The sequence below is a fragment of the Watersipora subatra genome, chromosome 1, assembly GCF_963576615.1.
Source record: "Watersipora subatra chromosome 1, tzWatSuba1.1, whole genome shotgun sequence".
NCBI lineage: Eukaryota > Metazoa > Bryozoa > Gymnolaemata > Cheilostomatida > Watersiporidae > Watersipora > Watersipora subatra.
The window spans coordinates 73627598-73653073 of NC_088708.1; the positions used below are offsets into that span (position 1 = coordinate 73627598).

General features: G+C 35.1%; 1 protein-coding gene across 2 annotated transcripts; it reads right to left on the reverse strand.

Moving 5' to 3' along the window:
- Positions 1–197: 197 nt before the first annotated feature.
- LOC137410641 (N-acetylneuraminate lyase-like) lies at positions 198–15777 on the reverse strand. 2 transcript variants are annotated; one of them, XM_068096097.1, is made up of 11 exons: positions 15721–15777; positions 15466–15527; positions 15004–15074; positions 13743–13830; positions 13595–13649; positions 13273–13348; positions 12777–12869; positions 11722–11867; positions 6835–6960; positions 5127–5166; positions 198–776 (listed from the first exon to the last, which is right to left on the reverse strand). In XM_068096097.1, exons 1-11 carry the CDS (start codon positions 15730–15732, stop codon positions 634–636), a joined length of 912 nt encoding a protein of 303 aa, XP_067952198.1. In that variant the 5' UTR covers positions 15733–15777; the 3' UTR covers positions 198–633. The 2 variants fall into 2 exon arrangements, with proteins under 2 accessions (XP_067952198.1, XP_067952199.1); XM_068096098.1 differs by having other exon boundaries at positions 15336–15527; positions 15721–15730.
- Positions 15778–25476: the final 9699 nt, after the last annotated feature.

The window sequence follows — 25476 nt, forward strand, 5'->3', positions numbered from 1 at the left end:
GGATATATAGCCGGCAAAATATTTACAAATCTAACCAAGCATAAACCCTATGGGTATGAAATGAATCACTGAATTTATAAAGGGTAAAACAAATATAATATCATGGGCTGCTTCCATGTTATAAGCAAGGACTGACAACTCTAAAACAATCAAGCAAACAGTAAGTATTACAAAAATAGTGACTATTGCACATTGACTATTGAGTATTTGCACAAAGCAGCTAGCGAGCTGTGCATGTACATGTATATACATTTACACATACATATACACATACATGAACACATACCTGCGCATGTGCGCGTACATGTACAGATACACATACGCATACACATACATGTACTTATACATGTGCTCGTACACATACTAGTTCTCATACCTGCATCGGTACATGTATACACATACACTAATACATACTTGTATGTACAACTATGTATTAGTGAGAAAATTTGGCAAAACTAAAGTTTTTACTAAATATGCAGCAAAACAAGCATTAATTTCACCTTAAATGTTACATCAAGACTAAAAAAAAGATTTCCTTGTATTTTTAACAATCTCAACCCAGTCGATATGCACAAGCAAAAGCTACTAGTCTATGTACAATCGTTGTTTATACACTTAATTCCTGAGTTTTATTCATATATACTCTTTAATTCCCAAGCGATCAACATCTTTTCTCATGTTATCCAATTCTTCAGGTGTAGGATCTTTGATCGGCAGACGAGATGGTCCAAGATCCATTCCCACGATAGCACTGAGTGCTTTTTTAGCACCTCCACCTGAGTCATAAGACATTAGGCTTTACAAATCCATGTAATACAATTAACTACCATAAAATCCTAAGAAATCATAAAAAATCACAATAATAACAACAATAGTATTTATATCGATATAACGGATGATGCACGTGGGAGAAGAAAAGAGAATGAGAAAATAGGCAAGTACAAAGAACTGAGATTAAAGCTGGCAAGACTGCGGGGCTTTCGGAACCATAAACCAAAGACTGATCTCAACCTCGCTGAGATAAGAGCAGACATGTCCTTTAAAACAATATAAAAAACAATACTTCTTAAGGATAGCACAGATTCTAAGAAAGGCACTCCAGTAGAATCATTATAGATGAGAAACTTTTGGCCCATCGATAAGACTCAGGCTAACCTTGAAACCATTGAATGACCGTGACAGCGCTCTACCGTAATAATACAGAAGCTAAACTTGATCGCATGAATAGCAGCTCAATTGCTGCTAAAACAGCATCAGAGGGCAGATCAGCTGTGGCAGAATAGGAGCAAGTTCAGGTAAATATTAGTCCTCAGTCTACCATTGGTAAGGATCAAGTGTCAGTTAATCATAGAAGGAAATTATTAAGCTAGATAGCATCAAAAATGTCAAAATGCTAATATGGCTGCATCCCTGGAGCAGGGGAGCGTAGCAGGAAAATGACTGCCTTATGGTAAACGAGAGAAAGGGACAGAGCAAAGTTAGTCAGGTCAAGCGAGAGTTGTCACCAAGAACAAACGGTTCCAAGTGGTGAGCTAGATAAAACTAAAAAATGAATAAAATGAAGTAACATGGTGAAATGAAGAGTAATATCAGGATGAAGGGCAGGAGGAATTATTTACCAAAACTAGGATGAGCTAAATCAGTCAAAGGTAAGTTGATAGATGATAACATCACTCATGTTGAGAGACTAACAGAAGGAGAATTGCTATTAGTATTGAAAATGCTACCAAAGAGACAATAGCTAGAGGTCAACAGGAGGTCAACAGGGAACCGATAACATCACTAAGAAAGAGGAGGTAAAGACATTAAACTTCACAACAAATCATGGACAGGTTCTTAACATCCCAGACTTGAACAACATGTTCTATGTTTGTGAAAAACTGGCATTGTGACAGTTTGATGGAAAAGGGAATGACAGTAATAAACCAGCTTGGAAATTTAAGGCCAGAGAAAGAAAAGAGGTGATAGGAAGAGCATCAACAATCAGAGCGAGCAAGAGAGAGAAGGTAGAGTCAGAGTCCCAGGGGGTCCACTCACTTCGATTCATTCCCAAGGACTAGTTTGAGATGTTATAAAATGCACCCTTTACACTGACTTATACATTAATAAAAAACTACCCCTTATCACTTCATCACTACAGACTAATTGTCCCTTTTTGCTCATGAATACCCCTTTCCACTGTGTGGAAAGGGGTATTCATGTACCAAGCTAAAAAACATACTATTTTTAATGAAAACAGTCTAGACTCTAGAGTGTCAGGCAACCAAAAACACCCCTAAAACGTGCTTTTTTTCGTCAAGCCCTTGGGGATGAAAGTTGAGAGGGAATCTCTGGGGTCAGAGTATGACATTTATAAAAGGAAGGTTGAGTGAGAATATGACATTTATGGAAAAAAATAGAGTTATCATAAAACTTAAAAATAGATGAGAAGTGACAGCAATCAAGACCACGAGTTATGATGACCAGGTGCCAACACAATAAACTACCTGATACTAACCAAAATGATTTTATCAAGATAAACATTAGAGGGAGCGGAACGAAGGCACATCAGACAAATAAAAATCCAAGCAGTTTTGACAGGCTCGTTGAGTAAGCCACAGGTCACAATTAGAATGACAAATAGATTTAGAGAGTAAAAAAGTAACCCGTGAGATGTGCAAATGTGTGTGTGTAATTTATTTGCACAACCCAGAAAGATGTGCAAGTAAATTAACATAGAATAAGGCATTGCTGAAGAAACTACCAAACTGGAAGACGCCAGGTCCAGTTGAGTGTACAAATTCCAGATAAAGTCTCTCAACACTTCATAGCAAGTTGCACACTATCAGAATAATTACCAGAAAGCAGGGATACACTTGTGTGAATGACATTGGGTCTGGCAACGTTAATCCAGGGAAATCCCGTAAAAGAAAGAGCAGGCAATAACTAGAGCTCCATAGTGCACCTCTCAATAATCTATTCTATGAGGTCTAACAATGAAAACTATGGTAGCTGATAGTTTTTGTCAGCGCTTAGACGGTGACTCGACTAACGAAGAACAAAAGAACATTTGATGTTGAAAAAGGAAATATTGAAATATTGCGGGAGAAGAAAGACTAATCTGGTAATAACATAGGTAGATTATCAAGAGGCGTATGACCTGGTAACTCATTCATGCATACTAGCAACACTTGAAATGATAGGAGAGAGTATCAGAGCTGCTCAAGCAGGGCATGCCAACATGAAATATAAAACTCAAATCAGATGACAAAATACTGACTTCAGCCAACGCCAAGGGAGCAATTTTTTAAAGTATTTCCACTTTTTCTACTATTCTCATAAACCTTATGTCTATACTGATCTGCCAGGAAAGGAAGAGTTGAGACTGTGTCAAAATCTTGGAGAATTTAGGCAAAAATGTAAACAAAAACGTAGTTCTGAAAAGACCTCATCAACTTAGTAACAAAAAAGAATGAATTTTTGTAGACACAACTCTTCAACCCAAAACACAAGTGGACACAACTCTTCAACCCAAAACACACTGAGTAGTAAGAATCTAAAGAAAAACAAAGTTTATCAAAACATGACCAAAAATTTTTTAAGATTATGGGACTTGAAAACAACAGTAATCTTAATTTTTATAATATTTATAATAATAATAATAATGATGGCAGCTATGAAAAATAGCTAAGATGGCAATGGCATCTGGTTTAAGCATGTCTGTTATTTATCAGGATAGTAGAACGGCAACTTGAAGTTAACTTTCTAACACATTGCTTTTCATAGATAATTTTTATACAGAAAAACATACAAATTAAATACAACTACTGCACTCATTCCTTTAGGTGTGCCGCTAGTTTAGCATCACTAGTTATTGTCTAGGTACCAATTCTGAAAGCTGGTTATTGAATTAAAAATTTTATAAAATTTGAACTTCAACAATGCTAAGTCTCATCAAATTTTTTTGTCTAAAAAGAAAGCCTTTTTAATGAAAAGTCATTTAAGTTATTTGATTTTAAATATATTTTACACTTTTAATGGTTATCACAGTTTAGAAAATGAACATTATAAAAAAAGATTACCATGTTGTTATATAAATAAAAAATAATGCAAATTAGAATAGAATGTAAGTAATAGTACACGTGACAAGTTATTTTTGCTGTACAAAAAAACGAGTTATGCATTTTTTGTGAGTTGTTCTTTCATTTTCACTAATATCAGTGCAGAGAAGACCACTCCTAATAAAGCTGAAGCATTTTACACGTTCAATACAAATACATACATGTACATAAATGTAATGTAAAAATCTTTTTCATTTCTTTATTGTGTTTTGTATTTTGGAGTAAAATATGCTTTATTTAATGAATAGCTCAGTTTTTTATTCCCAAACAGAACTAATGTTAAACTGTTCAGAGTTGCACGATTGGGTACCAATTTGAGCAGTGACAGGCGCTCACAGGTGGACACGGCTTCCGTTCATTGAAGTTTTTTAGTGTGTGTATTACTGCATGATTACACTTGCTCTTATTTATGAGTATGGCTAATAGTTCTGGTTCATGTCTCTAATCTTTCTATCTTTCTAAAAAGAGACAACTCCACCACAGAAAGAAGCTAAGACATCAATCCACATTCTAGCCAATTAGTTCAATGTTTGAAGGGAATTTTTAGCACAGTCGTAGTTTAAAAATTAGTTTTATAGACATAAAATAAAACAAGAAATTACTAGACAAATTGTCATTAGAAGTAGCCAATTACAGCTAGCAAAAACCTTCCAAGTCAATGAGAAAAAGAGGATATGAATCCGAACTTGACTCATACTTTGATATAATGTTCAAGATAAAACGATCAGGCATGCTGACTCATAAGTTGTTACAAGCAAGCTAATTTTCTATTTATAGAAGGCGGTGAGGCGACGATTCAGCGGAACTAGCTTAGCAAAGAGGTTTTAATCTGTTTGTAATCTGCTTCTGCTCACAAATTGTCACTGAAGTCAATGAGAGCTTTACAAACAAAGAGAAACAAACAGAATAATTAGTGCTCACACTTACCCTACTTACTTAGCACACTTACCATACTTACCGTACTTACACCTACCGTACTCACACTCATTGTACTTACTTAGCAGAGTAATTAGTCCTCACACTTACCGTACTTCTTTAGCAAACTTTGTATCGTCTGCATTCGCTCCTAAAATCAAACCAAACAGAGTGACAGCTCTGGTTTATAAGTAGAGAATTTAATTACATTAGTAAACAACTCGCTCCCAAAACTTACATTTTTAATTTACTTATTTTGTACATTTTACATTTGATAAAAAGAGACTTGCTGTAGCATTTTATGCATTTCTCTTAAAACTAGTCAAACTTTTACAAACCTGTTGAATATTTTTTGCAACATTTAATATGTATTTAGGCCACCAAAGTCAGCAAACACGTGGGAGGGATGACATTTAGGGATGACTAAATAATACAATAAGCTGATAGTTATTCTGACAAAACCACTGCTAGCACTGTTTAGATATTACGCCTTTTTTCTAATTAAAACCAAATAAATACAGATCTCACAAACTCATTCAATTACTTAAAATTTGTTGAAGAGCATTCCTACAGAGGGGAGTTTTTTTTATACATTATATACTACATTATTATATTTTATTATAATATATATAAAATATAAAGTATATAAAATATATGAAATTTGCCGCTTGCCACCTGGAGAGCATGGTCGCGCAAAACAGATTTGCAGTGACTTTAGCTAAGCATTTTTTCTCTTACCGAAATCATTGTTATTTTATTATACAGTAGCTGACAAAGATAAGTACACTATCTAATTATTTACTGATTTATATATATAAATAATTTATATTTATCTATATATATATTTCTCAAAGTATGTCTGTCTGTCACTCCGGCTATAGCTATAGCGCAAGCTAATTATTTTACCGATGCGGCCATGCGTTACGATGCCTCTGTTAAGAAATATTTTTCGTAAGGTTCAATTCCTATATCTGGGGTCAAGACCACTTCTTCTTACGCAGATAATTCTGTCGTCTCCGTGTTAAGAGCCTATACATCCTCTCACCGTTCAATCAGACAATGACAATTCGAAATCTCATTTTTACATTTGCACCATTGTCGAAAGGTAGCAGTATCGTCGTGTTCAAAGTTTGAATGGATAGCTTCTGGTGGAACAGTAACCTTTTTTACACACACACACTTTTATGCAACGAATTGTTATTATTAATTCAACATATTCAGGATTTTGATTCTGTTTTTTCAGTTCGTATTGATTGTGTCATTACTGAATCATCTTTTATTGTAATCGTAGCAAAACCGACTTAATTTAGCTATAACTTGCTAATTATTTCATATTTACATCTAAACCCTTTTACAGTTGTTATATTTTTTTAAAATTTGTTTGACCTGCACAAAACATTTCCCTCATGATATGAAGTTTGAAAGTTGTTTGACCAAGTTTGAAAACCTTTACAGTTGTTTTTATTTTTTCTTTTAATTTATTTCAATTACACAAAAAACTTTTCTCATGATATGTAGTTTGTAAATTAGAATGGCAAATGTTGTCATATGTTAAACACAAATAAATTTTCTGTCCAAAGACTTTTTTATTACCCTGGCAACGCCGGGTAGCACAGCTAGTATATATATAGATATATAGATATATATATAGTATATATATAAATATATATAAATATTGATATAATGTATATTTATATATAAACATATATATATAAATATATATATTATAGATATGGATAGATTATAAATATATGTATAGATGAATAGATAGATTGCTGGGTGGTAGCACCAAAGTACGCTCCCCGCTTCACTGGCTCACCTGTTCCAAAGCAGCAGCCTTCATATCACCCCTATCAAAGGCCTCAACCATTCTAGTAAATATTCTTCCAGCATATGGTAAACAGACTGGGATTCGTATACCCATAGGCAGGCCGCATAGCAGGAGCTACAGACATAAACAGTGTTTCATTATTGTGTTTATTTACGTGTTGAAAGAGAAGCTCTGAATTTTCGATAAAGTTCTTGTTTTGCCTTCTTGGTGAAGGTCAAGGTCTACTTGGGAAGGTGTATCATCATGATAGAACCATTCAACTAGATCTTGGTATGGAAAGAGAAGGCATGACTGTGACAAACCTCTAAAGAACATGAGGCTCAAAGGAGATGTCTCTATTTCATCATGTGAATGGTTGTGAAAAGTAAGACACAGTCAAAATCTTTCCAGACAAAATTAAACTGTTTTGAGGTTTGCTTCATTTGTTGAAGTAAACATTTTCACAAGAATGCATTGCGATGCACTTATTCATGATATGGTCCATAGACCTAGAATAACCTTTTAATAAATACTGCAGGTAACTTCACAAAGTATCTAAACAAATGCTTTCTATAAAACTATGTAAATAGTAAATGTAAAAAATTAAATTATTTATAAAATAATCAAATTAATAAAGCTACAATCATTAAAAATAATAGGGTTTTCATCATTACTTTAACTAAAAAGTTTTTTATTATTCCTTTCCGTTGTACACACGTAGGTAGAAAGGATGGTTTGGTTACCCATAGACATGTAGATGAAGGTGGTAATAGAGATACATAATGTAGGCTATTCTATCTGACATCTAGATTAAGTAAAGTTTACACCAACCTGGTATATATATTTTCTTTTTATTTTATAACTTTTGCAATTTATCCTTTTTCCTTAATTCTAGACCACTTGAAGCTGCTTTTACTATAAACTATAGACTTATATGCTTACTATAGCTCAATAAAATCATCCATTTGTTGTCAAAACGAGTAGTACTGACAGACGTTCATGGTCAAGTTTTTAGAGATTTTAATAAAACTTAATTTTTATAAGTAGCTGCATCATAAACTGAGAAAAATACTAATGGTTCGAAAAATAATAGAAATACTAAGTGAAGACGCTGATGGGCTAACAACTAGAGAACCAGCAGAAGTAGTATGAGTGCGTGAGATATGTGTTCAGTCCGGCAGCATGGCACCAGAATGCATTGTTTGACTGGCCTCTGAGTGTCATTATATAATGAGACCAGAGACATCTGAGTACATTGCTCTCTACCTCCACCGTAGTATGTGAAATACTGCACTAGATAGCAGCCTCTTCCCTTCTAATAACTCCCAAGATTATGCGTAACTTATGTTTGTTTGCCCTAAAGTGGCTTGCCTTCTTCAATGACAACAATGAGCAGGTGCTCCCATTACACAAGCCAAGATAGGATAACTCTCATAAAAATTAATTTTATCTAAGTTTATTTGCAGTGAGATTTAGCAATATCTGTGATGCCACTTGAAGTTTTGCTGAGCCGATTTTCAGCAGTTCCTGTAGCAAAGGAAAGCGTATGGGTAAACTCTGGCCGACGCTTGGTGCGACTGGGTAGCGATTGAGGTTGTGTACATATTGCCAAGACAGTAGTATATCTACAAGCGCTAATCAGACTCTATGATAGTTGTGTTAAGGGTCGGCTGCTCTTGTGTCTACCCATGGCTGACACAGTGCAAACTTATTCAGCATAAGGTCAGACCGGTGCATAGGCTCACCAGTACATCAACAAATTGACGTACATAAGTAGTTTGAAAAAAAAGTACTAGAAACTGTGAGAAGTGAACAGAGGCATGTTAGGCCAGACCTTATCTCGTGACTTTTGCTAATCGATGGCTTTGAAGGAGGCCGTAGACTGCTTGGATCAAGTCATGAACAAACAGAGAAATGTGCTGAGAGTCGGTGGTTCATGAAGCTATTGTTTGCTCAACAGGTTCTAGATTAGCGAGAATAATAGCGACGGTAGTTTGAAAGTAATTTCTGTAAATGACAACAAAACAAACTCATAATGTGCAATAAAAATCTTGTGATAACACACAAGTATTCACTGAGAAAATGTCTTCTCATGGCGTGACATGATACCGCAGATGAGGAGTCTAGATATGAGTGAGTAGAAGCCTCTGGTATAGTACAATGGCCGACTCGATCATCACTGAGTTGGGCCAGGTCTGTCTATATGTAACACCGTGGAATGGATATAACATCTGACTATTTTTGTAACATCATAAGGTTTCACAGTTACAAAAACAAAATGTGTTTTGGCGGGCTTTTACAACAATTGAGAAAAAAAACGAGTTTTCAAACTTGTAAGGGTGAGGCAACTTCATATTTCAATAGCTTGTATTAACTAATATTTTGTTTAACCTGTGCAATGGAGCAATCCTCTGCTTCTTGTTTTATGGTAAGAGTTTCTATGAGCAACTTCTGTACTTTTCGTGGCGTGTGACAACATGCACGAAGGTCCTGCAGGTAAGCTAGAATTTACGGTTTTTATAAGCTTCTTTTTAGGAGTATTATCACATGAGATATTTTTAATAATTTTAATGAAAATAACATTATATTAGATATTACAAAAAATAATTTTAATAAAAATGTTTTCTTTAGTGCAGCAAACTCTATAGCATGTCTTTTAATAAGGCCATCTAGCAACACTGGCAATAACGGCTCGACATATGACGTTATTGACATCTGACATTTACCTCGACATATGACGTTATTGACATCTGACATTTACCTCGACATATGACGTTTAGACCGGGTAGATTGAGGTGGAGATTAATGTTCCGCAAATAAACTGTGTGATTCAGTTTTTTTATTACTGTTTACTGTTAGAGCAGCTACATTTCATAAGCTTTACAAAATTTGCTGCCTTGATTTATCACACTAACATGTAATGCTAATAAAATATTGCAAGAAAATAATAGTACTTAGCGATGAGACAATATTTGTTGAGGTAGAATGTCCAACAATGTTAAGGTGGTCTTAGACCAGCAGGTATTTAGCCATTATTTTTATATAAATGGCAAATAATAGGTTATGATATACAGTAATCATGTCTATGTCTGTGTACACTTTCCCTGCCGTCATGTAAACATGAGTAGATTGTATCAATGGTAACACAGTGTGATGAAAATATGGCTACTATTTTTCATTCGATTTGGCTGAACTGAATGAAATGCTTCGACTGAGATCATTCTATTGCAGCTCATGCTTAACCAATGTTAAGTTGTTTTGGATGCAACTTTCCATAACATGCCATCAAATTACCACAAACTTGCCTCACCTTTGTTAAGGTTGTTTATCACAGACACCTGAGGATAAGGCTTATTGCTGGTATGGTATGAAACAAGTACTTCTAGAATTGGATCAACTCGTATTTTAAGATGATGCAAAACCTCTGGCACAATCTAGACCAATTGCTTGTAAAATGGTGTACAGATGTACTATGAAATGGTGTACAGATGTACTATGAAATGGTAAACAGAAGTACTATGAAATAGTGTACAGATGTACTATGAAATGGTAAACAGAAGTGCTATGAAATGGTGTACAGCTGTACTATAAAATGGTGTACAGATATACTATGAAATGGTGTACAGATATACTGTCAAATGGTGTACAGAAGTACTATGAAATGGTATACAGATAAACTATAAAATGGTGTACAGATGTACTACGAAATGTTGTACAGATGTACTATGAAATGGTGTACAGATGTACTATGAAATGGTGTACAGGAGTATTATGAAATGGTATACAGATGCACTATGAAATAGTGTACAGATGTATGTACTATCAAAAGCGACTTCGTTATATATAAACTTTTTGGGATCCTGTGAGCCAACTCATCTTTTGTGATGAACTTCAAAAACATTTTTAGATTTTTCCGGATCTCAAAACCAAACTCTTTTTGAGATTGATTGGCTGCCCTTTTCATATTACAACACACTCTTCATAAGCTATATAAATGCTTCCTGTGAGTTCCTATACAGCCAACAGTGCCATTTTATTTCAACATTTAAAATTTAAGAATGTAAACTATTAAATATCAACATAATAAAAATCTGGTGTGAATATAAAGCCGAAATGAATTAGCATGACTTCAATTAACCTAAAAAGATAAATTGAAAATACAGAGAAGATTATAAAACAATTTAAACTCGCTTGTCAAAGAGGGTTTGAACATTTGAACTCAGCATGCTTCAAGCCTCATCTAACTTTTTACAAGATGTATACGTGCTTTTCACATAGCCTGAGAACCTTGAAATTGTGATTTATTGCATCAACTAATGCCCTACTGCTAAGAAAAAAGAAAGATTCTGACCGAGTTTCCACCCTAGCGTTAGAGCATAGTTAATGACTAGCAAGCTTTTATTAGACAAATTTTACTAGGTAAAGACACTTTTTACATATTAATAGGCAATTTATGTGTTAAAATAAAAAATGTTGTCAAATTTTTAGTTTAGAGATAAGAAAGTCTATTAAATTAAATAAATGTTTAAAACTTTATGCTACTTTTTACTATGCAGTAAACTTACCAACTTGAATAGTTTTTGTTAAATATTATTTATGACATTAATAGCAGGTGCTATTTTAGTTTTGTGCAATTTTGAGCAAAATAGAACGTAATCTTGACATTTTGTTATTGCTTGAAGGTTTTATAAAAGGTGGGAAATATAAACATTAATCAAGTTGCTGGCCTGTAGATGAGATGGATGTGGGGGAGGCGCTGTAATTTGGACAGTTTACAGAGCTCTATACGGTGAATCGATATAATTATATATTATTATAATATATAATATATATTGGAAGGGTTGGCTCTATCAATATATAGAGCCTACCCTTCCAATATGTGTGCTAAGTTGTCACCTCATTTCCGATGATGACCTGGTACCTTCCTTCCTGACTTCTCAACACAGACTTGACTAGATAGGCTATCTCACGGGAAGATTGTTTCATTCCTCTAAATGTCGGTATCTTCTCAATCGCCATGGCAAACACTTCTCCATTGTCAACTAGACAAGCGTGACGCAATATCAACAATGAATCTGTACGGATTAACAATGATAACCCGCATATAATCTCCATAATTTTGTTTTTGTGAGTCATTCCACGGAGCTTCTGAACATTGATTACCAAGTGTACAAGTACGATAAACATTCTTTAGGGATATAAGTAATTCTTTATCAAGCGCTGGTGATTTGAATCAACTTAGTAAGTCTGCCACCATCTTTTCTTCCTATACAAAGTACGCCTAAGAGCGGGTGCCTGTTTCTGATACTTTTTACTCGCTATTGTTGCCTCACCAGCCGTCTCTGATACGGAGGGCACTCACACACTAAGCTGAACTTTCGAGGGATTTGCTAGCATTTTATTGAGCTGTTTGTAAGCCGAACAAAGAAGACAGCGACAGACACAATGAGTTAAAATCGAGATTATTTTAATATATTTAAACGGGTCATTGAGATGTTATTTGTAGGTAAAAAACACTCTTGGCATTTCTATGCAAAAAGCAATTTATTTTTCATTTCCACCTAAAGTATTTATTCTTTGACTCTGAAAGCTTAAAGACAATCCGTTAAGGATAAAAGTTAAGTTTAATACCTCCTGGTCATAACTCTCGTTTACGCAATAATGTATTACGGTTGTCGCAGACAAACAAGGACACACTCAGTGCATTCACGCAAGGTCAGGCTGGAGACGGGCATTTCACCAGATATGATGTTCTTCAACTTTTTGTACCTTAGAAGCTATCATTTACATAAAGTTAACAAAATAAGAAATGAAAATTTGAAAAATATTCTAAGGGTTGATGGTGTCAAATTTTTTTTATATCGTTGACTTTTCATGCTATCACAGCAGCACTTTTAGTTCACAAGATGTTAAAAGGGATATAGATTATAGTTAGTGTATTAGTTACTCACAGTTTGTGGCAGTCATGAAGTTAATATCATAATAATAGAACGGCGTATTAGGCGCTGATGCAGCAATTGTAGCTAAGCACTCCACCAGCGACTCTACAAATAATAAAAAAACCAGCGTCACAAATCAAAAAGTAGCAACGTTAAAAATTGCTGTTACTTCTAGCAGGTGATCAAAGCAATGCTATTTGTATCCATGCCTATAAACATCTAGTCGCTGGGCACATGAACTCTACCTTCTAGTAGGTTGGCTATGGTAACACATGACTGTGATGACATTAAACGTTGAAAATACATTATTCCATGATAATCATTGTAAGAGTTAACAAGTTAAGGTTTGCTAAAAAATAGATGTGCATTCATAAATTTCCAGTGAATTATCTTTCAATGATTTAAAGTATTAAATTTAAAATTATATTTAAAGTATTTGTAACTTTGTAATATAATTATAGATCTAATAAATACAAAATCTCTTCTTAAGTGCAAGAGAGATAATTACCGATACTTGTTGGAGTGAAGAATAGAGGTGTGTGGGCAGAGATTGCGTCAGCTCCAACCAATTCAGCATGAGCTGCCTGAAATAACTTGAATGTGGCAACATGACGCCATGTTTATACCAATATAAACTAGCTAATGATAAAACTTTTAGGTTTATTAAAAAGACAAAAGGTCACAGATGCAGTAGAACAAGAATTTTTGTGTTTCTGTGGTATAAACCAAAGCAGAATCATCACATAAAATATACATTCATATCAATGAATCTGCTCTCAAGTATTTAGCTTTTACAGCAAAAATAAATATACTCTCGTTCCTCAACCTACCAGGTCACACGCGTCCTTCAAGTTGGTACAGCTCACATTCAGTATCAAGGAAAACCTACGATGAGACAAGTTTCATTAGTATTTAATTGTGAAACTACGAAAGAATAAATTATGTAGAACGTGAAAAAATTTGCTCACGTATTTTCACCTTCCTTTTGCTAGTCTCGCCCACTCTTCAGCGGTGCGTTTTCGTTCTTCAATTGTCATAGACAGACCCTCTCCAGTTGTTTCATTAGCTAAACATCGAATAGCTGATATGTAGAAATTAAATATCACAAATTACAGAGCTCTCAAACTAAGGTCAAGAATAAATAACACAAATAATAATTGTTAACAAAACGAATGCTGGAAAGGAAAAGAAGAAAATGCATGACAGAGTATGAGGAGCTAGTGATATGATCAATGCTGACGCGGATAGGAATTGAAGCACCTGTGGCTGTCATAACCTGAGTGACTGGATGTTGGTGCGCGATATTGACCTGAAACAGCTGAGCAGCATTCAGAGCACCGATTTACTGAGATATCTAAGGCCTGAACACTGGTGTTAGCAGCAGCACATGCCGAGAATTAGCTATGATAACAATAATAATAGCGATAATTAAAAATTTTGGTATCAATTCATAAAATTTGACAAATGAAAAAAAGAGTTGGTCGTTTTACAATCAACTAACCTCAGCAATGAACTACAACATATGAGCAGATATATATGACAAGTCGTATATATCATTTTCAATACAAATGAGGCATTTCATATAATGCACAATGGGCTACCGAAGTGAAAATTATCAATGTGGCTTAGAATTTAGTGAAGTCAAGCCATTCCTAACATTCACGAAGGTGTAATGTTTGTAGCGTGCGGTTGCTATGACCTTCCTATACGTCAAAAAATAATACTGTTTAAGATCCAATTCATCATCTTTGAAGACAAATTTCTCAGTTTGTTGTGCTGACCATATTGACCAACACCTTCGATAAAAACCTATATCTCAGGTTAAATTGCTTCGATTTCAATTCCGAAAACAGTTTTGAAAAGCTGAGAATTTTTTCTATTACATAGGGTTAAAAAAGTTGTGTGATTTGACCTCATGTGTATTGAAAATGATATGACCTATCACATATGGTCTAACAAACATGCAGTTGAACAAGCGGAGCAAGTAAAATAAGAAAATTAATAAAATAGATGAAATAGAATATGTGAGGCCCTTCAGAGTTCCATGCCTTTTCTCTGCCAGCTTTTTCAGTGTCTCGGGTACATCTGGCAGCAGCTGTGCAGCCGTTATGCTAAGTGGGTTCAGTTAGAAAGCAATTAAATTCTAATAATCAGATATAATCGGTGGATGCTTGCCGTCTTCTCGGGTGAGGAACATTCTTGTGAGTAAGATTATAAAAAGCTCATCCGTCGTGCTTACCAAAGACACAGGTGTTACTATATTCCTCGATGTGATCAGCCAGACTTAGAAACTTGCTGTAGTCGACCTCCCTACAAAGAGAGAAGAGAACCAAGAAGAGCTACCCCAGGTGTCTACACACTCCACCAACCACAGACTATATTTAATTAAATACCAGTTAACATCCTCCATCTCTGGCTACTGGTGACAGTTGAAGGATAGGTGGCTAAAGAATAGGAGGCTAATTCTTACCAAGGCTGTTAATTCGAGTCTCAGCTAATTGATACACATTATAATCGTGTGGCCTTTGACAAAGGCAGTCTAGAGAGATGGGTAACTACAGTTGAGCTGACTGTTAACTTATGTACTAGACATCAGTAGTGACATCAGTGGTATAGACTGTTGCCGAGGTACCATCAACCACCAGCTAGCAGTAATGTCTGCATTTATTGACAAGTGCTTTCGATATGTTTGTAATCATACCCTGCTGGTGTGAATGGGGTGCATGGTGCAGTGACGATTCCTTCTAGCTTGAAGTCTTGTACCTAAAATACAAAACTGGTATTTCAAGTTTATATTTGGGTATGTTTCATAATGTCTTAGCTAAATCATTTATGTTTTTACTAATAAATTTAAAGCATTTAAATATTCTTTGTTTTTGTTTATTAGTATCAACATAAAGTATATAGTCATGTCGTTTAAGCTAAAGGTAAAAGGAGCGCAATTAAAATAACTCACCTTGGATGCCATTACTTACAGAGTGAGAGAGCTACTAGACACCCTTAGACAGGTGCTCCTAACCTTGCGGCAGCACCACTTACAATGCTGCTAACCTAGTAATGGGTATCATCCTATAAACAATTGCTGGCTCTGTTAGTTCTGTTAATCATCACTTGTCATTAAAATTCATTTTCTCCCAAATAATTGTTTTCACAATCTCCGGACATGGCAGTAACATTCTGTTCGCCTTCTTTATTTCATTTAACCATTGGACATCTTATTTGTTTCTATAAATAATATCATATGAGCATCTGACTGTCTTATGCATTTATTTTATCAGGGTTTAACGCTGCCAGACTGCTGCCTAACAACATTATTTTACTTTTCAAGAGTCTGCTCAGATAATGTAAAAGTTTAGAGCTAATTTATTCAAGTTTTGGCTCCTACAGTAAATGGCTTGGAGTCTGACTAAACAATGTGTAGTTTAATACTTGAGGGATGCTAGACTAAGAATTTGTTAAATTCAAAAAGCGCCCTCTGAGTAAAGAGGGCATCAGTGATAGTACAGTAACGGTTTGAGAAATTAGGCTATAAAATGCAAAACAGCAGCAGTTTAGCGAAATACACTTCAGTTCCAAGTGCGTTTATAACCAGATGTTAAAAATCAATAAACTGTCTTGCCATCCTTCAACTGCAAATAAAATCGTAGCTTTGCTTTTGCATAACTTTAGTCAAGGTTTGATGTCGCACTTGGTAAAGTCGGATGAACAAATCAATCAATTAACCAATTCATCAATCAATTAAATTATGAATGAGATGTATTATAAAGTTCTGTATTGAAACTTGTTTGTGAGTTATGTCAAGGACGTTCTCAGTTTTATAATCACTTACACGCTATAGCCTATAATAGATAATACACTGAGAAAGTAAGTTGTTAGTAATAGTAGCGGTTGACCAGAAGTAAAGAAGGAAATATTAGAGTAAATGCAACTCGACTCTGAACACAGAAGTCTAACATGAGTCACTTTCAGTCTGATACGAGAATTATAAGTGTGATAAGCTGCATCCTTCTTTACTTTGCAATAGCAGATGTTGAAGTATGTGTTCCAGTAAAAAAACTCTAGACAGAAGGAAATATTTCAATGACGTATTTAGGAGTATTGTGATAGTCATTGTGCGGATGGAATGTTTCTAGCGACAGACCCTACAATATAACATAAGGTTCTTGAAAAGCCTTGGGTTCAGTCTTAAGACAAACATAAGGATAGCAGACAGACAGGTCAAGCTATATGTGAAACATTTAACAACATTTTTGCAAATTCATATCAAATAGCCAGCGACCACTTTTTATATAAATGACTATTTTTTGTTGTCAGAAGATAATCTAAGATCAGTCTCCCAGGAGTTGTACAAACAGCATCTTGTTAGCAATGGCCCATGTTGTAACATGTTCACACTTACAAGTGTGGCATAATAATGTTTGTTGGATTGTATAATATTTATCTATTTGCATACTGCGAGTACCTCGAAATCGCTCTGTGGCAAACCTGGAAATAACCGTGAGAAACTCACACCTTTAATAGAGACCGCTGTACAAATACACCTCCCGTTATTGTCTGTGAATATTACCTTTTTCAGCCGATGCTTATTTAGGATAAACACGTTAGTTCTCTCTTAACAGTGAAGGAATTTAAAATTGGTTGAGCTTCTGTGCTCTAAATAAACAAAAAATTCAAGCTAATTTTTCAAATTTCGATGGCTGTATTTAGTTTATAATACAGTCAAACTTTTTGTTTTGCTCACCTCATCATCTTAATTTATTTAATATAAAAGATAAGATAATATTTGATTTCATAACCAGAGTTTTGCGAAAAACTTTGTGAAGAGAAGAAAAGTAAAGAAGCTGACTAACAACAAAACAAAATCTGAATAAAATAAATAACAATTTAGAATAAAATATGAAAAAAAAGCTTGCCAAATAAATTCTTTTAAACTCTACAAAGGTACACCGCACATTTCTATAGCGTACTCCTGTTTGTGTGTCTCTAAGGCTAAATATTACTTTAGCTTTTTAACATATAACAGAGTTTTTACGTTTGGTCTTTAATGTAGTCCATTTACTATGTTCAAGCATTAACTTTTGATTGCTATGGACAGTGTTTAGTGACACGCTTGCTGCTTGCTGTGTTTATTAAGGAGTCACTGTGAGCTTTATGGCTGTAGAACGAGTTGAATGACTTACAGTGTATTCTTATGGCAATATTTGCTCTATTATATAATGGTTTTAGTTTATCTCTTAACAAGTTAACTCTGTATTGTAGAGATTTGATCGTAAATTAAAATTAGATTAAATTAAATAAATTAAATTAGCTTAGTTTTTAATTAACAAATATTAGTTCTTTATACTGGTGAATTTATAACCTGTTCAATAAAATCATCTAGCATTAATAGATGGCATTTATTAATAGTAGCATCCGACAAATAATACGATTATTCTGCATAGGTTAGAGAAATCTTGACACTCTGCAGGTGTTAGAGAAAGCAGGAAGCAACAGGAAGTCTCCTTACACTTTTGTTATTGAGAGAGACTACTCCTCTGCGCACCAATTTTCATCTGCAAAAAGAAAGAAATATACAATTGATGATGCACTTTTAATAAACCGGATGGGGACTTGTCTGTAAATGAAAGCTGCATACACATATATACAGGTGTGCTAAACAAACCACCTCTATCAGTTTTTAATGAATAAAGTGACAACAACTAGAATAACATGTTTTGAGAGTGATTAAAGCAACTCAAAGAGAGAGAGTGGTGGCTGTGTAGATGAGTTGCTAATAATGACCTGCTGATTGCAGCTCAAAGGTGGGCAAAGTGACCAGAAAAGACAACCAGGTGGCTTTTTTATAATTATATTTGCCAAGCTGTGTATAATAAGCAAGTGTTGACCGTAACTTTTCAAGGTTGTAGTGGGGACAGCGGTGGACAAGCGCTGCAACCACTTGGAGTTTCAGGTTTTTACGTCACTCAAGTTTGTAAGTAGAGTGTTTAGAGCATGTTTTTTATGGTTCACAATATTCCCTGTGACTTACATCAGCTTGCAGCTGGGCACTCCAATATGAGACTATTTCCTGGTCGATAATTCTCATTTCATCATTGCAACTTAATTTGACACACGGATGAGGGTCTTTTAGGATAACAAGACATGCAACCTGTAACCACTTTGGTTATATTATTAATGTACGAGGTGAAGGTCAGTGTCTAGGCATGGTAAGAAGAAATATGAAATTATCTCTTGGCAATGCTAGGTGCAATGCCAGCTAAGCTCACACGGTGATTTATGGAAAAGCAAAATGTTAGTTTTTTTAATTATCGATTTATTAACTTTATGCCTGTCTCTGTAACTAGGAATTAGTTGAATTGAAAGAACTTTACATTTTATAGCTGTAGGGAGGCTCCTAGCTGCACTATTGAGATCCGTGTATAGCGCTTTACTAATTCTGCCCATTTCACCTGTTTTGCCTTTTTTGACCGTTTTCACCTGTTTCACCCGTTTTACAGTTTTGCCTATTTGCCGAATTTGCCAATTTTACCTGTTTTGCCAGTTTCGCTTGTTGAAAATTTTTTGCCAATATTCTAGATAGAATAAAGCATTTTTTCACAAATATTTTGGTTTAACAAGTTTAACAAGGCCTCTTTAGTTCCCACAATGCATGGCAAGTCTCTTCAGCTGAATTGCCTCCTTTCCTACCATTGTGCAACTAATCTCAGTTTTAGCACTGCTACCAGTTGGTGTTTTACATGTAAATTCACCTTTACTGCTTATAAAAGTTACTGAACGTGTACATAACCACATTTTATAATCAAGATGTGTTGCTATAAATTTTTTTTGTTTCTCAAATGATAAATTTGAAAAAAAAACGAAGTCATGGAAAAACAAAAGTTACCATCCTACAGTAGACCGCTGAGCCCCCTTTGTTGTCACTGTGTAGGGAGCCCGGAGAGGGTGGCGACTCTATTATGCTAATAGTGTGTGCATTAAGCTAAGCTAGGTAATTGAGTAAGAGGCAAGGAAAATCACCTGCGTGACAGTGTCACCTCTGCTGAGTCACCTGATGTTTGGGTGTAGGAGGAGACATAGAGCCTGTCAGCTACACTGAAGAGCAAACATCTAAGATGTCACTGGTTTTATTAGCCTCTGACACATCTACCCTTATCGAACCTATGTGATTTCCTTCTATATTCTTTTAAAGGACCTCATAAAAAGACTCACATCCTTATTCATCTAGTTTTATGACGCGTGTCTTAAGTAATCTGACTCCCTGCTTAAATGTTTTAGGAACTGAACTGTACATGTATATATTTTTGCTAAAAATGCTTTTTAAAATGTTTTTAAACAAACAATTGTGGTAAAAAACTAAATTTTTGTTTGTTAAATGCTAAAATAAACAAAGTATCTACAATTAAAAAAAACAAATTAATAATGTATAGCATAATATCTAAAACATTTAAGTTGTTCTGCTGTTGCATACATCTTAGTTCAAAGGAAGTATGCTCAGTTTGTCAATAGTTCAGCAGGGTGACTGTTTGGGGATAAGTGCAATAGCATTAGCTACCTGCTGCTGTGCCTGCTTGGGGCTAGGAGCGATAGCATTGGCTACCTGCTGCTGTTCTTGGAGCTAGGAGCTAGTTGATCAGCCGTTTAGCTCTGGTTGAGGCAGCGGCTCCAGCAGATGCAGTGTGCAGACACTGTGTAGTTACTATATAAGATCATCTCCAGGCTTCATACAAGCTTCAACTGTGTATAAACCACGTAAACGGTGCTAATAGAAAGCGAGAGGGATGAAAGTATCTGTTCAAGCTGCCAAAATGTAGCTGGCAGCTCACTTGTCAGTTGTTATACTTCATTGAATTAGGGCATGTAACAAATTTGTCTTATTAGACCAAAACTGTTGTTCTATTGTCAGTAAAGACTTACAATTTATCATAATGACTCAATCGCAAATCAAGCAAAACAAACACTAATATTTACACCTGCGCGGCTCTTAAATCACTCTTCCGCAGGTAAAATCAAAACTATTTACAGCAAGCTTATGTTTGCTATCTGATAAAAGAAAATATTCACACGTTTTACACGAGCCAGTCATACATGGCTGAATATCGATATGAAAAGTATAGCCCGAGTTCTTATCAGCCAACTACTGTGCAAGTATGCAAAACAACAAAGGCCGATACAGACCGTACCAAACTATGGCAAGAGTCTGTATACTCTCAGGTTTAAAAGTTAAAGTTTCTAAAATATAAATTGTTTTATTGGAGGGGAGCTCTACTGCAGTTGTTGATATGCATAGATAGACGGTCTAATCTTACAGGCACCGAAAGGCAGGCAATAGTCGGTTGCTACGACTATCTCAAGTTGCCTTTACAACTTGAAGAAATCAACGGCAATTAACCCCGCGATTACCGTGCTCGCTTATCAAGATATACAGACTATAACAGGCCTATTCTATGAGCGTCGTGGGAAAGTAAGAGCCTAGCTGTTGAGTCAGGCAGCGACACTGACTTGTGGAGACAGCCTCTATCATGTTTTCTATCAGCCCCAAGGGTGGACCACCACAGCATTATTGGATACCCCTAAAATATAAAATAGCAGAGTTTTATTAACAGAAACCATGGTTTATAAGTCAACATCCCAATAAATAATTGTGAATACTTCATATCTTTTTTGCTAAACTTCAAAAAAAATTTTTTTTAATAATTTCGATTTAGTACTGAAATAACTATTTTGTAGTGCTAAGTGAGGTTATGTCTTATGCTTATTTTGGCAGCACTACTGCTGCCTCTCTTCAGCCATTAAAATATATGCAGCTAAACACAAGCTCTACAAAGACTCATATAATTTCATTTAACAACATGTCGGTTTTTTTAGCCTGTTTTTGACTTAGACCAGCTTTGATGGCATCTTATAAGTTATAAGCTGTTATAAGTTACTCATTGCCAACCGTTTTTTTGTAAATTAATGAGTTAACAGGATTGAGGTGGCTGAACTCAGCATATCCCATAAAATACTGCTCAGGTTTGTAATAATGTTCCGTTCTTGTAAATATTATTCAACCTTATTTATATTCTTGTACCCGCTTTAACCAGAGCTGAGAGCTGTGTACTTTCTGATGCCCTGACATTGTTTACAGAATGTTTGAGAAGGGTTAGTGAGAGGCAGAGTCACACGGAGACGAGAGACCCTTATCTTGTAGGAGGCTACTTTAGCTGCCCGCCGCGACATATTTTTAGGTCTACATATGAGTGGCCAAGTGCTTTAGGCCACAAATTGAATATATACAGCGAGAGCGGGCACCATTAATTCCGCGGACACGAGACCGTTGTTTAAAAACATGCCTTTAATTGTCCGCAAGAAAGGCGCAGGAGCCCCTCTGACAAGTGATCAATTAAAATCTAAAAATAATCCATTGTTTGGGCTAATAGTGACCGCTGGATTCTAAAAATATCATAAATCATATAAAGATAATAATTAGGGAGTCAAGAGGAGGCAAGACAAACAAGCTACTAATTGCAGGGAGCCTTGGGTAACCGGGTAAGACAAGTCTCGCTGGTTGCGCTGGGTCATGCGTGCAACCAGCTCTTAGACTGTATGGCAGCTCTCTCTCTCGGCTCATACTCGCAGACACTGTTGACAATAGGTATCAATTGAGCAATTGCAGCTGAACTTTTATGACCAAAAGTGAGCTGATTAGACAGAAACACACAACTTATCTATTTTGCCCACAACTTTAAACAAGCCATAGAAATGTTTATTAATAAAAGGGAAAGCCACATGCGATATAAGAATAGTACCTAGAGGTTTTAGTTTTATAACACATATGTTTGCTATTTAAAGGTCTATGAACTGGAAAAATATGGCCGAGCAACTTGTAACTCCGTTTTATTGAAACTTTTGCAAACTATCTAGAGCAGTTGATAAGTCATTTTTAAAATTATGGCGAAAGGTAATTAATTAGATTTTTATATTTTTTGGAACTTTAAAAGGAACTTCAGATGAGGCGGGTGATGGCAGGTGATGGCAGGTGATGACAGGTGATGACAGGTGATGACAGGCGATGACAGGTGATGACAGGTGATAACAGGTGGGGCAGGATGAAACCAAAAGCTTAAAGTAATTATAGCATTAATTTGATTAACTACTGACAAAAGCTGGTTACATTAGAATTTAAAATTTAGCATTTCCTCATGAATAAGAAAGAAATGTAAAAACTGAAACAAAAGGCTTCTTGAGCTTCTTCGAGGAAGTCAAAAATTTGAAAGCCTTCTACTAGGAACAGTACCTTTGCTGAACAGTTGGGCACCGGTAGGCCATATATATATATATATATATATATATATATATATATATATATATATATATATATATATATATATATAAGTTTTCTATATATATATATATATCAGTTTTCTATATATATATATATATATATATATATATATATCAAGTTTTGCAAATGAAAAAGGAAAAATCACGTAATGTGTCAACTTCATCACCAACTCCACTAGTTCAATAAAATTAATGCATCAAAACAGTTTCACTAGATCTTTATATATAAAACTATACTAGTGGATTACAGCTCTATAAGATGCTTTACAAAATTCAATATTGTTCCTGAACAGCACTTTTATAATTCCTTTTTCTGATGGTCATCTTTTCTAATTAAATAATCTATAAAATCTATTGATGTGTAGCCTGAGCACCATAAGAGGTTGCTAATAAATCAATGAAATTTTAATAAGATTCTTATTTGTGAGAAGTTATGAAATATTATCAGATCGCTTGAGTACGTTGATTACTATCACATACCCGTGGATAAAACCATCTGACAAGCAGTGTGTGTAGTGATTAGGGTAAATCAATGTCTCATATCATGGAAATCATTTATCTTCATAAAAACTCACAGTTTTGGAACTGACAACACGAATACCTTTTCATACGAAAAATTGAACTGCTATTTATTTTGAAATTTGGTTAAAGTTAAAACGTGAGCTTGTTCAGATTAGCTAGAAACCCCATAGACATCGGACTGTATTAGCGTGCAATATAACACAATCTTCAATATCTCTATGCATAATATAAGCTAACGAAAGCACCGAAAGGAATATCCACTATGATTGTTCATGTGGGAGAGTGTTGAACTCTATACAGTTCAACTAGCAGTGTCAGGAAACCCAACAAAAGGCTTTAGACTTGTGGCTTATGTTGAGGAAATGTCTCCAAGATATTGGAGAAGACAACAGTAATGAACTAATAACTGAATAAATACTATGATACTAATCGTTATGATCAGTGAAAATGATGCATTGCAATGCATTAAATGTATTACACTTTGTGTAACAGTCCATGTTTGAAATATTTTGCTGTTTATAGTTTAACAACTGAATGTCAGGTGTTGCACAGGTAATAAAATAATTACCCAATGATGTTGGGTAACTGAAGCTAGTGTAGTGGGTGATATGCCTGTTTAGAGTCCTGGAGGTTCCGAGTTCAAATCCAGTGCTGAGTAGAATTTTCATTCCTAAATCTTTATTGCTGTAAGTGGACATCCGGATGACAAACACTGAGGTTATATATTAATACTGGCTGTGCTAGATAATGTTGCCCAGGTAATAGAAAAGTCTTTGGACAGAAAATTCATTTGTATTTAACATATAACAACATTTGCCATTCTAACTTTCAAATTACATATCATGAGAAAAGTGTTTTGTCTTATAAACAATGAGAAGTAGTTAGAGTTGCTCGCTATTAGCCAGTTTAATAATGTGAGCGAACAGCTTCTCGTGACGTTATGCTATGACCCGCACCGTACGCAAATCTGTTGGGCATTTGCTATAATATACTGACTTATATTGGCAAGATAGCAATTCAATTTTTGTGGTCTAGTGGATAGCGCGTCAGTCTGATGAACGGCAGAGTCTGAGATCAAGTCTTTTTCGAAACGGAGTCTTTATTCCAAGGTTTTAGGATTCTATAGCCGGAATGCGTACCAACCTATCCACATACTTTGAGAAATATATACAAATATATGATATATAGATATATAAAAATAGACTTTTAGTTTGAGCTATTTTCCATTATAATATTTACTTATTTAAAATCTATAATTTTTTATTGCCTGGCAGATAGTCTGAAAACAAATGCAACAGGTAGACCAAACTTTCCTAGAAATGCACAGCCATTGATGATGCACTTTTAATAGACCGGACGCGGGACTTGAGAAATGGATGCCAAAAGCCACAGAGCTTGCGTCTCTATGTAAAAGCTGCATACACATATATACAGGTGTGCTAAAGGTAACGAACCACACTTATCAGTTTTTAATGAATAAAGTGACAAAAACTAGAATAACATGTTTTGAGAGTGATCAAAAGCAACTCAAAGAGGGAGAGTGGTGGCTGTGTAGATGAGTTTCTAATAATGACCTGCTGATTGCAGCTCAAAGATAGAGAGTGGGCAAAGTGACCAGAACAGACAACCAGGTGGCTTTTTTGATGATTATATTTGCCAAGCTGTGTATAAGCGTGTGTTGACCTTGCATCATGTTAACTCAGATGTTGACCCCATGAATAGAATGGTCTCAGCCTGCAAACCAAACTTTAAAACATTAGAGATCCTTGAGTGTGATCATGTTCTTTATGCCACTTCCACCTGTGTCAGTTGGTTGTTGGTAAGATAAACACCATTATTCTTTCCTTTATAGAAATATTTGTAATTT

Excerpts from the sequence above, each read along its gene's own strand:
- LOC137410641 (XM_068096097.1), bottom strand. Across the intron at positions 11,868-12,776 it reads CTTCATGACTGCCACAAACT|TTGACAATGGAGAAGTGTTT; the intron begins GTGAGTAACTAA and ends ACGCTTGTCTAG. Across the intron at positions 5,167-6,834 it reads AGGCTGCTGCTTTGGAACAG|GAGCGAATGCAGACGATACA; the intron begins GTGAGCCAGTGA and ends GTTTGATTTTAG.